Genomic DNA, 14,429 nt, shown 5'->3' on the forward strand with positions numbered 1-14,429 from the left:
AATTTTTGGTGAAAATATGCAATAATAAATCGATCACGATCCTGGTACTGTACTTTAAAGCTCACGATAGCATAAGCCTTGTGTTGCACTGTAACTTTAAAAGAAGGACGAAACAAAGCTTTATATTTGCTTTGCCTGAACGCTGGTTCTTTCTGATTGTTACTTGAGCATTTTCATTTTCGAGTACATCATATCTTTTATTGAATATACTTGTAGACAAAGTCAGAAGTCTACTCTTAACAAAATATTTTAGGACTAAATTTAAGATTTATGTTGCTGAATTGCATATAAAACTTCCAAACTTGTCCATTTGGATTAAAAAGTTTTAACAAACTAATAAACTTCATGTAACACATATCAGGGTTTTTATAGGTTAACTAAAACGACAACAACAAAAATGTTTTTGTTGAGACAGTGCAGAAATCTAACCTGTTTCTTTTCATTCATGTATGATTGGCAAATGTGCATTACATTCATTAGATTATGTTAAAACTCTGTAGTTTTTATATGCAATGTCAATACATAAATCTTAAATTTAGGTCCAATCTTTTTTTTTTTAAGTCTAGAACGGCAAATAATCAGTATCCAGCTCAAAGATTTGGAGTGCTTGCTGTACTATTGAATAAAATTAACCACATTTATTGTTATTTTTAAATGCAATATTTTATATGTTTATTCTCTGGGACTGATATTTAATCTTGTGTGATTCGTTTAGCAAAATCCAATAAATGAATGAATAGTACAAGACATTTGCGTTTATAGAGGAGAACCAGTTAGCGCTCTCTTTTCACAATCAATTACAGCAAAAGCTGTAATTTCTTGAGATAAAGGGTGTCTTCATCATCATCATCATCTTCAGCACCATCATCATCTGTCTAGACTGCAGTGTTCATGAACTTTTACAGACTCCACTGTTATCAGAGCTGCCAGCTGGTGTTAATGTGAGTAGATGTGTTCAAGAGAGCACTTTTCAGAACTCTTTACCAATCATTCATCCCTTCCTGTATCTCTCATTCCTGTCTTAAAGGAACACCCCACTTTTTTAAAATTAGGCTCATTTTCCAACTCCCCAAGAGTTAAACAGTTGAGTTTTACCATTTTCGAATCCATTCAATCGATCTCCGGGTCTGGTGGTAGCACTTTTAGCTTAGCTTAGCATAGATAATTGAATCTGATTAGACCGTTAGCATCTCGCTCAGAAATGACTGAAGAGTTTCCTATTTTAAACTTGACTCTTTAGTTACATCTTGTACTAAGAATGACGGAAAATAAAAAAAAATTGCTATTTTCTAGGCTGATATGGCTAGGAACTATACTCTCATTCTTGATAATAATCAAGGAACTTTGATGCTGTACAATGGGTGAAGCAGGCGCAGTGATATTACACAGCACCTGAAAATAGTCCCCTACACCTCTGCTATTGCTACAACTACACAAACTAGCTGGGGACTATCTTCAGACTATAATATCACTTTAATAATCCAGTATATATATAATATCATAGCACCTGCTGCACCTATGGTACGGCAACAAAGCTCCTTGATTATTACGCCGGAATAAGAGTATAGTTCCTAGCCATATCAGCCTAGAAAAGGGCAACTTTTCATTTTCCGTCATTCTTAGTACACGATGTAACTAGTGTTAAGTTTTAAATAGGAAAAATATCAAAACTCTTTGGTAATTTTTGGGCAAGATGCTAACGGTCTAATCAGATTCAATGATCTATGCTAATCTAAGCTAAAAGTGCTACAGCTAGACAGAGAGATCAGATGAATGGATTCGAAAATTGTTAAACTCAACTGTTTAACTCTAGGGGAAATTTTAGGGGGAAATTTGCCTTTTTTTTTAATGTGGGGTGTTCCTTTAAATCATTTTGGATGATGGAATGAAATTTGGAAAGTGAAAGTACTAAAGGAATGGAGCACCCAACAGCTTTTCAGTTGACTGGTTCTCTTAGTTAAATACATATGTATCTATCCATTCATAATATCTGTGTATTTACATGAGTGATGGGCAAAATAAAGTTATTTCTAAACTTACACTGAAGCAGTATTACTTCAAATTTTATGAAGGGGGGTGTGTGTGTGGGGGGGGGGTCTTCAAATTTTTCATTTTAAACTTAAGTGCCTAAACTTTGTTTGTGATGTGAAAAACTGAGAAATTAATACTTTTGTCCTTAGATCTTTGTGATTACATGATGAACTTTTATGCAATACAAAATTGTTGAGGGGTTTGGCCAATATGATGAAAAATACAGTATGTGATGATATAATATTAATATTGCATAAGAAGAAGAAAAGGAAAAACATTGCTTAAATTTGAGAACTTTGAGATGATGATATAGTGTTTGATGTACTGTAAATATATGAATACAAAGCAAGTTTAAGCAAAGCCATTAAAACAATCATAATTGAAGTCATATACTGCTATGATAAATTGTAATTCCACCTCATACGCTCAGCTGAAATTTTGTCTAATTAACATTTGAATTGCTAATATTGTCTTGACTTGGTTTAGCACTCCCCCCCCCCCCCCAATTATCACAGCAGATATTACATCATTTTATATAATAGAACAGTTGTTTTTTTTACAATCATTTTATCACCAGTTTGGGAACCTTGATGTAATGTTTTTGGGAATCAGAGCTGTCGAATACAAAACTTTGCATATTGCGTTCATATCTTTAAAGAAGTCTTACATTTGCAGAAGCATTGGTCCAAAAAACTAATTTATTATGAAACATCATATAGGAACATTAATTAAGATCACACACACAGTTTCACTGTGTAGTTTTAGTACAATCATTAAATCTAAAGTTTTTCTAAACACGGTGCAGCTTTCATTATGGTTCTACACATTCATACATCTTTGTAATAGACAGACACTGGCATCATTATAGTTTCTTTCAATTGCTAACAAGCAAATACAATATACAGCCAACATCATTCTGGGCCACTCTCAACCTCTCCTCCATTTCTTGACCAGGTTAAAGTCTGCCTCACCCAAATATATGATTAGTTTTTATCAGCTTTCAGCTCTATCACCCTCTAAAAAGACACATAGGAAAAACAAATACTGATAACAAAGAATTTTGGGGGGATTTCTTTTTTTCTCCCAACAACAGGCATCTTGAAACTGATCATACCTGAACATACTTAGTTCAGTTGATTTGCTTTCATAATCTAAACATTTAATATAATTCATAATTTTCCATAAAAACTAAGCTTCAAGAGTAATGCAACAGTTATGTAGCATTTTGAGCAGTTGTATCAAGTTAATAGTTAGATTATTGTAATGAAATGAATAGACACTGAATTCATATGTGATGCGTGAGTTGCATTTTGAAATAGCAATACTTTGATGTTCAGTTGTGTCATTTTGAACCAGTGATTTTAGTTCAATTAACAAAATATCTTTGGTTTATTGTATCCAAGCATTTGGAAAAAGTGTTTAAAAAAATTGCATTTTGATCATCGGTTGTGATTTATGTGTCTAGAGTTTAGAACAGTAACATGAAAGTTCTGTTATTAGTGCAAAAATGATTGTAGAAAACTGTAAATAAAGATAAACAGTCCTCTCTAATTTTCATCTTGTGAAATAAATAGTTTAAACGTTATATTAACTGCTAACAGGTGTGATTTTAACAGATAATGTTAACTCGAAAGGATAAACGAATGTATCGAATGAGGATACTAAAGTTACTACTAGAACAGAAACTTAGCCATTCTATAAACCACCTCTCAGATCAATGTTATGTAATACAATTTAATTAAATTCAGCTGTCAGTAGATGGCGATAATGAGAGGCTCATCTGCATAACTGAACAGAAACACGGAAGCGGAAGTAGCGTGAGAAGAATGATGGTGCACTAAACTGTCAGATACATTTGTTTACATCAGTCTTTATTTTCGCTTTTTGGTGAAAGCCACGCACTTGCTTACAGTGGGGCATTTGAATCCAGTTCAATACTCGAGCATAAAGAGGAGATACTCCATCATAACGGTGGAAATGAGGAGCTTTGTTTCCGGGGTTTTGTTTCTGCATTTCTTGCTGTTGATTATACCTCACACTAGCTGCTGGAATGACGGTAAAATATCTTTTATATGAACATTATAAAGAAATAAACGATCATAATCAAGTCAAGGATATCAGAGAAGATAGACTGGTCGTCAGTCTGAGTAAAATAAGTACGCATTAGATCTACTTCATACAGTATTTTCATTGAAGTTTCAGTCTAAATGTGCAGCTTTAGTGGATGTTGTGACCCACTGTGATAACATTTTACTAATATTGCTTTTATGTAATACAGAATTAGTTTGGGGATGTGGCAGATATGATAACATATATACATACATACATGAGTTTGTGCTTCTTTTTGTCGTTCAGGTTGTGTGTGTTGCCAAAATGATAATAAAAATTTATTTTATTTAAATGACAATAAAAAATGCAGTAAATAATATGAACCAGAAGGAATATTAAATATTAAAATATATTTAAGTAAAACATAAGATATCTTCGTATCGTAAAGAGGTCATCCGATGCTTTTGCGTGATACAAAATGTTTTAGGGGTGTGGTCAGATTAAAAAAAGAAATATTAATCAAATCTTATTTTCCTGCGACAGAGGCCGTGTTACTGCGTGATGTTCAGGTGCTCACGCTCAACAGAGGACGCTACACCACTGCACGGCGCTCCAGTCCTGTCCCACAGCTTCAGTGTGTCGGAGGATCAGCTGGCTGTGGATCATTCGTTCCTGAGGTGGTTCAGTGTTACAACAGAGGATCAGACGGCATAGACACACAGGTACGACTCCAGAACTGCCTCTTGAAGTTATATTTCTCTACTCCCTTCATAGTATTACTCTCTCTTTTCTTATAGTGGGAATGCAAGGCCGACATGGACAATGCGTACAGGTTCGGCCGCGTGGAGGTCTCCTGTGAAGGCTATAACAGTCCCAATGACGCGTATGTGCTGAGAGGCTCCTGTGGTCTGGAGTACACGCTGGAGCTCACGGCAGAAGGGAGGCAGCAGCACACACACGGCTCCAGGGGCTCGTCTGGCTTCTCAGACTTTGCCTCAAACTTCTTCCATGGCTCTTCCAACAATAAGCAGCAGCAGAGCGGAGGCCATTCTCAGCAGTCTAATGGCCAGTATCCCTTCCAGAATGGCCCGTCTGGTGATGGAGTGGGTGGGCTTATAGTGGTAGCTTTCCTATTAGTGGTGGCATATGCTGTATACAAGATGTTTCTGTGCAGTCCCACTCACGGCCACCAAGGTTACAGTGGAGATGGATCCCAGGGATACAGCGGGACATGGGATAACAGCCAGGGTACGGAGCCGCCGCCGCCTGGATTCAAACCGGATTATTACTCAGGTACTCAGTGAGCCACTCAATCTATCTGTCTGTCATTTTCAATAGGATTATTATTATAGACTTAAAGGGATCAGTTACCCAGAAATTAAAGTTACTCACAATCATGTCATTCCAAACCTGTATGACTTTCTTGTTTCTGGGGAACACAAATTACATTTGGAAAAGTGTTGGTAACCAAACAGCTTCACCTCCCATTGACTTCCATTGTATGGTCAAAAATATAATGCAAGTCAATGGAAACCAAAACGGTTTGGTTCCCAACATTCTTCAAAATATCTTTTTTTGCATTCCACAGAATAAAGAAACTAATAAAGATTTGGACAACATGAGGGTGATTGATGGCATTGAAAGTCTAAGTGTAACCAAATATGCGTGGTATTTGCATATTTATTTATGAGGAGTGGGTAACATTTCATGTTTTGTGGGTTCCCTTAGCAGATCACTCCAGCTCAAGGCCCGGGTATGGCTTTTCTGATGCATACACCAAACCTCAGAGTTCTTGGACCGGTTTCACTGGTGGAAACACTGGTGGACGTGGTGGGGGTGGATTCTGGACTGGAATGGGCACAGGTGGAATCCTGGGATATCTGTTTGGGAATCAGAGGTAAGCAAGCAACATATCCTCACATAATTCACTTACAGCAAGCAGTTGTATGTATCAAGGCTACATATTTTTTTATAACCTTTATTGAGTTTTTTGACAAGGCATACACTTCAACTTCAATGTGAGGTGACGTCCAAAAAGAAGAAAGTGGAAACAAAATAATGTAAAAGATGTCATATATATATATATATATATATATATATATATACATATAAATATCCCTGATATGTAAAATACTAGAAGGGCAGTCAAGTCAAAAGATAACAGAGGTTACATTCATAAAACATAATAAAGGAAAAAAGTTACAAAAATAAGATGCATTGCATAAGATCAGTAAGTGATCATATTCTCAATTGCTACAGTACAGGCTTCCATATTTCCCAAAATAAATATAACTTGCCATCATTGATCATTCATAGTCTCCCTACTACAGTTTGCACAACTCACTTAACCACACATCAAATAAATACACAGCATTGGTATTGTGACTGTTTGCAAATGTTGTTGGTAATAACATAACATACAGTTTTAGCCTTTTTTGTAAGAAATGATCTGCCAAGCTAACAGCATTAATATTATTCTAAATGTAGTCATTTGTAGCTCAGTCTTCACCTGACTTTTACGTTGATATTAGACGCCAGCCACCCATGGGCTTCGCTGGACCATCTAACACCAGCACACCTTCTCCAGCACCAAAAACAAGCTCAGGAACACGCACCGCCTCAGGTAAACTATAGCAAATTTAGTTACAGATTCCAGATGTGCTTTTTGTGTTTAAAGCACATTTTTCTCCTATAATGTCACTGTGCTGCATAATGCCATGAGTAAGCTATCAGAAGTCAATTAGATGTGTGTTTTGGAAATGAGATCTATTTCTGGTGTTTCTCGTGCAGGTTTTGGAGGAACTAAAAGAAGATGATTGAGCAACCTCTGTTCTCAGATTGGACATGATCAACAGATATATTACGACTTCTTGTTCATTTATTGCCCAAGACTAAACTAGATAGCTTTGATTGGATTGATTTGTTGCTGTTCTCTTAAAACAACTGCCTTTTATTATGTGCTTCACTATGGGTTTAAAAAACAACATACCCAAATACAACTGATCTTACTGTTTATTAAGAGTTTAATGTTATATAAAAACCGTGGATAAATATTCTATAAATTTTTAAAGTCAACATTAAATCAAAATGGACCCTATTGACTTTCTTAATGCAAGTTCTTAGCCCTATGATTTGCCCATAATATTACAAAGAAAAATGTCTTTAATAAATTATTATTATTATTATTTATTTTATCAGATTCAGTTCTGACTCCATTCTGGTATAGACAATCTAATAAATTTACAATGAAAATGTTATTGGAGAAATTTAATGCTGAAATATGAAAAAACAGAAGGGTTGCAAATGGAATTAAATGTGGACTTTTTTTTCTTGATAAAACTGATCTAAACAAAAGCATGTAAAATTATTATTATTTGTGTGTGTATGAGAGATTACTGGTCATACTGTGATAAAGTTCTTAGCCACTGGCTGTTGTGAAAACATTCTCATTCTTTAAGGCATAATGTGTCTATTGGCTCACTCTATTACGTATTGCTTGCTTTTGATATTAAAATTCAGATTTGTTAAAGCTCTTCTTGACATGACTATTTGCCATTTCTAGTTAATTCTATATTACATGTGTACAGAGTTTTTGAAGTTTAGCTCACCTGAACATGAGCTCCACAAATGTGTCTACGGATTCAGATTATTGGCTCATCAAGTCTCATTCAAGTTTACTATATATATTCAATATCCATGTAGTGTATATAAGGCACATCAGTATGTATCATTTTAAAATCAAATTAAATTTAACTTTTCCTGTAATTACAAAATACACAGTTAACTATGACATTGCAATGAATGCATACAAAGTGAAGAAACAAACTGTGTTGCATCTTGCAGTACCCTGAGACGATAAACAATCAAACTTCTACATTAACATATTAACTGCTCACAGCTCATCCTTCTGCTCATAGTGGCAAATGCAGGATGATCTTTGGCTATCCAGGTACGGCTTACATCCCAAGTGCATCACAGTATCAAAGAGCAAAGTCACTGCTGATTGACAGGCTGGGAAATCAAAAATGGGTATAAGGTTTGACCTCAGCGAAATGTACAAGAAATACAGTAGGATATATATATATATATTTTAGGGCTGTGAATCTTTGGCAAGGTAGCGATTTGATTCGATTACGATTCATAGGTTTTCGAATCGATTCAAGAACGATTTTTGCAAATTTAGAACGATTCGATTCACAATTAAATTCGATTCGATTATAACGATTCGATTCTGCATTCTTTAAGTGCATTCACGGGATTATTTAAATGCTTCTACTAAATTCTTTAAATGCTTAGTCAGGGGGCAAATTACAGTAGCATTTATGGTTAGAGAACCATAGTTTAAAAAAAAAAAAAAAAAACTTTTGTCCATTGTTAAATGCTAGTTTAATGATGCGACATGGCTGTATGTAAGCCAAGTTTTTAAAAAAGAGCTTAAAGAGTATTATGTACAAGCTAACATTTTGTCACACCAGGGGCGTAGCCATAATTTCAGAAGTGACAGAAATGTCAAATACAATCATTTTATGTATGTAGCCTATATAATAATAATAATAATAATTATTATTATTTATTTATTTTTTTACAAGGAATTATCTTTTTTAATTACTTTTAATTAGCTGTAATAAATCAAATACACTGCTGGACAATAATCAATCATTTGTAATCGATATTTTTTTCCTAATGGCAGTTTTATGATTGTTTTATATACTAGGCTACATTTAATTAGCAATTATTTAAATTTTCTGCACAGAATAAGGTAGAAAATATACTTTATAGTTTCTGTACTGTAATAAATGTCAATTAGCACTGCATCATTTTTTTGTTTGTTTCATCAGTTCATTCTGCTTTTATTCAGTTTGGCTGCAGCCTGCAGATATAGCCTGGCACGTCTATGAGAGCGAGATCGCTTCTCTTGCAGTGTGAAAACGTCTTCATCTCTATTTAACTTTTCCTCTCCATCAGCGAATGATTCTGAGAGAAAACGCGCCAGATGTCTGCTTGCTAATGAAACAAACGCTACTTTCATGCATCTGATTATCAGATAAATCTCGCGCTCTTATTTCAAGGTCGTTGTTGCTGTGGTTAATTTTAAAAGTTTCCTTCGTATATTCGGTTCATCCGCATCGTTTAAAAACATTTATCATTCAATGGATCTGTGCGTATGATTTAGACACTTACATTTCTGCTCCGTCCATGCAATAAATACAGCTGTCGACGGCTCCGGTAACTCCGTGGGTAAGATGCAGAGAGCCATTGACAAACTACAGAAAAGTTAGCATTACTGGCCACGAGTCCTATAGATCACACGTCAGCTGCTTCAGAGAAGAACAGAGCGCGAGCGCAATCCAGTGACAGTCTCAGGCGGTAAACAGTGGAGCGCGTGAAGGACAGATGGGAGGCACGATTCAGAACACTCTTCAAGGTCTCCATTAATTCGTGCGTGTAGTAATTTAATGTGTATACATTTTGAAAGCATTGAATCGCTATAGATTCGCGATTCATTCGATTCTTAGCATTTTGAATCGATTACTGTCCAAGATCGGTGATTCACGATTCAAAAATCATGTTTCAAGATCGATACATATGAATCGTCAGGGTTTGTAATCGATGCATCGAGAAAACGAGTGAATCGTTACTCCCCTAATATATATATATATATATATATATATATATATATATATATATATATATATATATATATATATATATATATATATATATATATTATGTACACACTGTTAGCAAGACTGTCAAGCTGAAAAATATGCTGTTACTATTTAATAAATTAAATTGGGTCAACTTTTAATTTGTTTCAGCTTACCTTGCACACTTTGGGACAAACCCAGTGTCATTTGTAAATAACTACAAATGGTCCCCAAACAGACCTGGAACTGCTCATCACAGTCATTTTTCTCTCTTCCACAGGTATCATAGCACAGATCGTGCTCATTACAGCATCTGGTCATTGATGGGAGCCCAATATCAAACTGCACTCAAACACAACACAAGTCAGAGGCAGAGAGAATATTAAAAGAATAAGCAGTATTCAAAGTAGAGAAACTATCAATGAATTATCCCAGTACGTATGATTGAAAACCACAATTCAGCAATATGAGTAATAGCTGTTCTCTCTTCACCTGGAATCCAAACAGAGGGGATCCGCATCCGTTGGGTGGAGATGGTTTGTAGTTGGGACGAGGAACTGGTGTGTATCCTATAAAGAGCCAAATCTCATGAACAATTGAACCAAATGATGAGGACAAACGAAGTTCTTGTTTAAACTGACCTACCGTCATTGCATTTAAAGACACAGCGTCCGTCTGAACCTCCAATCATGTCTAAAGCCACGTTAAGGTATTTGTCTATTTTGTGGAGCCCGTTCCGGATGGATTTTAGGGTCTTTTTCCAGTCTGGAGGCTTAATTTCTTCAGTAAACTCCTCGGCTTTAATCACATGAATCAGTATCCCAGCAGAGAGCAGCAGTGTGACGCAGGTGACACGACAGGGCATAGTTCAACAAATCCCACTTTTGAAAGGTTATTAACTCTAAAGTCTTTCGGTAAAGTATTTGTGTTATTTACGTTTCCAAAAAGAGAATCCACATATTTAAATAGATCTGTTATCGTAAAGTTGTTATCACTAATAGAAATAGTTAATAAGAAGTAGAACTATTAAATCAAGTACACGTCGCCGAAAGCACCGGCTTCTTGTTGATAAATAGGTGAAGTTCTTCTTCTACTACTTTTCTATTGAATGACGTTTGGCAAAATTACTCGAGGTGCATCTCCGCCACCTACTGGACATAAGTACATACATAAATCAAATAAAGGCTATGAAGAAAAACACTAGAACAATGATCTAAGGTTTAAAAATTCTTAAAATAATATATGTGTATAAAAACAACAACAAATCCAAATACAACTGATCCTTCTGTGTTTAATGCAATTTTTTCTCAAAATAAACTTTTAAACGTTTAATTTAATTTAGAAAATAAATTCTGATGTTCTTTATTTTCTCTCTCTCTCTCTCTATATATATATGTATAATTATTTTGTGTGTGTGTGTGTGTAAATTTTTTAATCAAAATGGACATTATTTACTTTCTTAATTCAAGTTCCTTGCCTTATTCTGCAATGATTCATCAATAATATTGCAAAGAAAACAAATTTTTGCAGGAAGAAAATGTCATCAGATTCAGATCTGGCTCTATTCTGGTATAGATAATCTAATAAATTCCCAATTAATAAATTATTGCATATTTTCTCATTGAAAAACTGAAATATTAAAGAAGCTATAAAAGGGTTGCAAATGTAATGGTCACCATTGGCATATAATGCAAGATATGACAAGTCAACAGATTTTAATCTAGGTATGTAAAAATATTATAATAATGCTGCCATGTAAATAATTTCTTCTTTTCTGGAATTTGGCTACAAATCTCAGGTGAAAACTGTAATTACTCAGTAAATATACACCTGTGACATTTATTATTTTTGGTTTTCATCAATTTACATGTTTATATTTCTTCAGAAAAAAAAATTGAGCTGGGACGTTTTGAAATTTGATTGATTTTGACACAGAATGACCCATATAATGAGTTATTATTAAATATATGTAACAATGATCAAAACAATTTTTACAATTTTTTAAATCAAAGAAAGTAAAACTTAATTAAATATCTATAAATATTTAATTTAGTACGTGTTTAATAAGTTGCAAAGATGTAGGTATAAAAACAGCTGTAGCTGTGTATAAATCTTTAGCAGTGTGATTGCATGTGATAATAGAAAAGCATTGTCCTCTATGTGTCTATAGTATTTCGCAAAGTCATGGTTCAAATAAAATAAAAGTTTTTTTTTTTTTTCATCCAAATGAATTTTTTTTATTGAAGTTTCTCAGGTAGAAATTTTTTGTTTTTCTATTATTATTTTTTATTTTTATTTTTTTTCCTCAAGGACATGGGCCAACTCGCTGACTAGCCTTGCTTCTGAAAAAGAAGAGTTTGGAAAGGGAGGCTTGAATACCTCTCTTTACTTTCAGTGTGACACCTTTCAAAGATTTATCAAAGTCTGGACTTGGGTCTTCATCTGTTTCTTCTTGGTCACAATTCTTGAAGCTCATTTCATTGGCGACAGCTTGAGTGGTATGGCAAAGAGATGAATCCGTATCATCCTGCATCAGCTCTTTTTCAACAGAAAACTGATTACTAACTCTAGGTGTGCAGGAACCGGCCTTCCATCTCTATAAGGTAAAGCTTTCGCTGGTCAAGCCATTGTTTTGTGCCTTAGTACGCACCAGTGTGTAGTCGAGGATAACTGCAGATAAGACAGCTGTCAGATAGCTTACAGCTATTTCATTTTCATGCCATACTGACTTCAAGTAGTTCTTATGTGCCAGGATACTATGAGCTTCATTTACAATTTGTAAAACAATATGATTCTCATCAGGAAAGCACTTATTTCTAAGACCGCAACATTAATTCCTGCCAGGTTTGCTAAGAGCATCAGAAAGATAAATGGCAAAAATATCAGCAACCTAAAATTTTGCAAGCTGTCCATTAACAACACTTTCTGCAAGATGATATGGCAAATAAGTTATTTCTTCTTCTTCTTTTCCTGACTGGCTGGTTCTTTCAAATGGAGCTTCATCAAGTATATCCTCAAGCTCCATCTTCTGTTCTGAATCGAAGGTCTTTTTCTTTATTCCAGGTCTTGGTGTGAACAGCTCATTCTCAGGGGTTATATAACGCTTTGGAGTTTCACTTTTCAATCTTTTCAGCTCATACAGCTCTTCAAAGCATTTAGAAACGATATCCTCAAGCTTCAGTTCCTCCTCTAAATCAAAGTCCTCCACTTTTATTTTAGAACTTGGTCCAAGCACCTCATTCTCAGGCACTATATCAGGCTTACTTCCCCAAAATTCTGACTCTTCAGTAGATCGTGCACCTGATTTCTTCCCTAAAAGAAGAACAGGAATTAACAAGGTTTTTTTTTAATTCACAGTCTGCTTTAGAATGTGTACAGAATGGCACTGCAAGCTGTAGTAGTGTGGCTGTTGTAGTTGACATGAATTATGAAAACTGAAATCATGGGGATTTTCCAGGAATATAGCAGACAGTGGCATAAAAAGATAGCTATGTTAGATTAATAATAAAAATAAATAAATACATGGACTATTGTTATTGTATCAAAACAATGTAAACTAAGAATATTGCAGTTGCATCAAAAAACTTTTTTTTGCTTGTATAATCACAAAAATTAAATGAAATAAAAACATTGCTGTTGTATCATAAAATAAAATACAAAAAAAATATTGCTTGAGTCTATAAAATATTATTATTGTATCAAAAAATTAAGTAAAATAAAATAATTAAATTAAATGCACTTTCATTGTTAGTATTTCATTATATTCTATTTGATTTATAGTATTAGTGTCTCTACAGGCACCATAGTGACCTCTCAGAGGGTGAAAGAAGGTGAATACTGTACATACACATCATGTGACTGAAAACAGCATGTACTACCTTTCCTGACTATCTCAGCAGCCCGCAGAGGATTTTCTGTGGCTTGATCCACAACATTCATTATCATATCAGTCACTGTTTTGCTGAGGATGTTCCGAGTCCTTCTCTCAGCTTTCGGCATGGTCCTGGGGCCAACCGAGTGAAAGTTTTCCTCCATGTGATTTTCATGTGGTGTGCGGGGCAATTTCAAGAACAACTTCAGGTGGTTTTCTGCTGCCCGCTGACAGAAGTATTTAAGCACATGCATGTAGAAGTCCCAGCGTGCAGGTATTCCGGTCAACATTTGACGCAAATGCTCCGAGCACAAGTAATTGACAGGGAATGTCTTGCCCATGTCATTAGTCAAGAGCTCCTGGTAAACGCAGTTGATGAGATCTTTATTAAACATATGGATTAACTCTTGCTTGAGGCAGCAGTCTGAATATGTTAAGCTGTCTGATGCCTCAAGAGTTTCCAGAAAGCACTTTTTCGGACACGTTTGATAGATATTTGCGGTGCAAGAAATCCATCACTTGTGCAAAAACAGTCATGCCGATGATGGTGGCCTCTTCACAATCAACACCTGAGATGTGAGCACCATTGCTCGTCCTGTCAGTGGAAGCGATAGGGCCGACACAGTGAGCGCAGTTGTGTGCCACTAATTGTAGGGCACATTAATGTTCAGTTTCTCCCACTCTTCAGCTCTCGTTTTAGCTTCCAAAAGCATGCACTCCTCTTGTCGCAGACAGAGGAGTGCCAGGAGGACCACATCCATCGACACTGTTCTTATCCACTCAACAATTTGCTCAAACATATGGGCAAGTTTTGATTTGGAGATATGCTT

The 14,429-nt window shown here is 35.2% G+C and overlaps 3 protein-coding genes across 4 annotated transcripts; 1 reads left to right on the forward strand and 2 right to left on the reverse strand.

The window, feature by feature from the left end:
- Nucleotides 1-3,816: 3,816 nt before the first annotated feature.
- LOC132143471 (store-operated calcium entry-associated regulatory factor-like) lies at nucleotides 3,817-7,190 on the forward strand. Of its 2 annotated transcripts, none has more exons than XM_059553701.1 (6): nucleotides 3,817-4,087; nucleotides 4,624-4,802; nucleotides 4,878-5,373; nucleotides 5,809-5,977; nucleotides 6,612-6,703; nucleotides 6,871-7,190. In XM_059553701.1, exons 1-6 carry the CDS (start codon nucleotides 4,009-4,011, stop codon nucleotides 6,894-6,896), a joined length of 1,041 nt encoding a protein of 346 aa, XP_059409684.1. In that variant the 5' UTR covers nucleotides 3,817-4,008; the 3' UTR covers nucleotides 6,897-7,190. The 2 variants fall into 2 exon arrangements, with proteins under 2 accessions (XP_059409684.1, XP_059409685.1); XM_059553702.1 differs by having other exon boundaries at nucleotides 5,812-5,977.
- Nucleotides 7,191-7,690: 500 nt separating this feature from the next.
- LOC132143025 (group XIIA secretory phospholipase A2-like) lies at nucleotides 7,691-10,953 on the reverse strand. The gene is made up of 4 exons (XM_059553190.1): nucleotides 10,374-10,953; nucleotides 10,221-10,297; nucleotides 9,905-10,070; nucleotides 7,691-8,091 (listed from the first exon to the last, which is right to left on the reverse strand). The coding sequence occupies exons 1-4, from the start codon at nucleotides 10,591-10,593 to the stop codon at nucleotides 7,973-7,975; spliced, it is 582 nt and encodes a 193-aa protein (XP_059409173.1). The 5' UTR covers nucleotides 10,594-10,953; the 3' UTR covers nucleotides 7,691-7,972.
- Nucleotides 10,954-12,585: 1,632 nt separating this feature from the next.
- On the reverse strand, nucleotides 12,586-13,912 carry LOC132143026 (uncharacterized). Its single transcript, XM_059553191.1, has 2 exons — nucleotides 13,607-13,912; nucleotides 12,586-13,040 (listed from the first exon to the last, which is right to left on the reverse strand). Exons 1-2 carry the CDS (start codon nucleotides 13,887-13,889, stop codon nucleotides 12,619-12,621), a joined length of 705 nt encoding a protein of 234 aa, XP_059409174.1. The 5' UTR covers nucleotides 13,890-13,912; the 3' UTR covers nucleotides 12,586-12,618.
- Between the last annotated feature and the right edge of the window lie 517 nt (nucleotides 13,913-14,429).

The sequence above is a fragment of the Carassius carassius genome, chromosome 7 (genome assembly GCF_963082965.1).
Source record: "Carassius carassius chromosome 7, fCarCar2.1, whole genome shotgun sequence".
Classification (NCBI taxonomy): domain Eukaryota; kingdom Metazoa; phylum Chordata; class Actinopteri; order Cypriniformes; family Cyprinidae; genus Carassius; species Carassius carassius.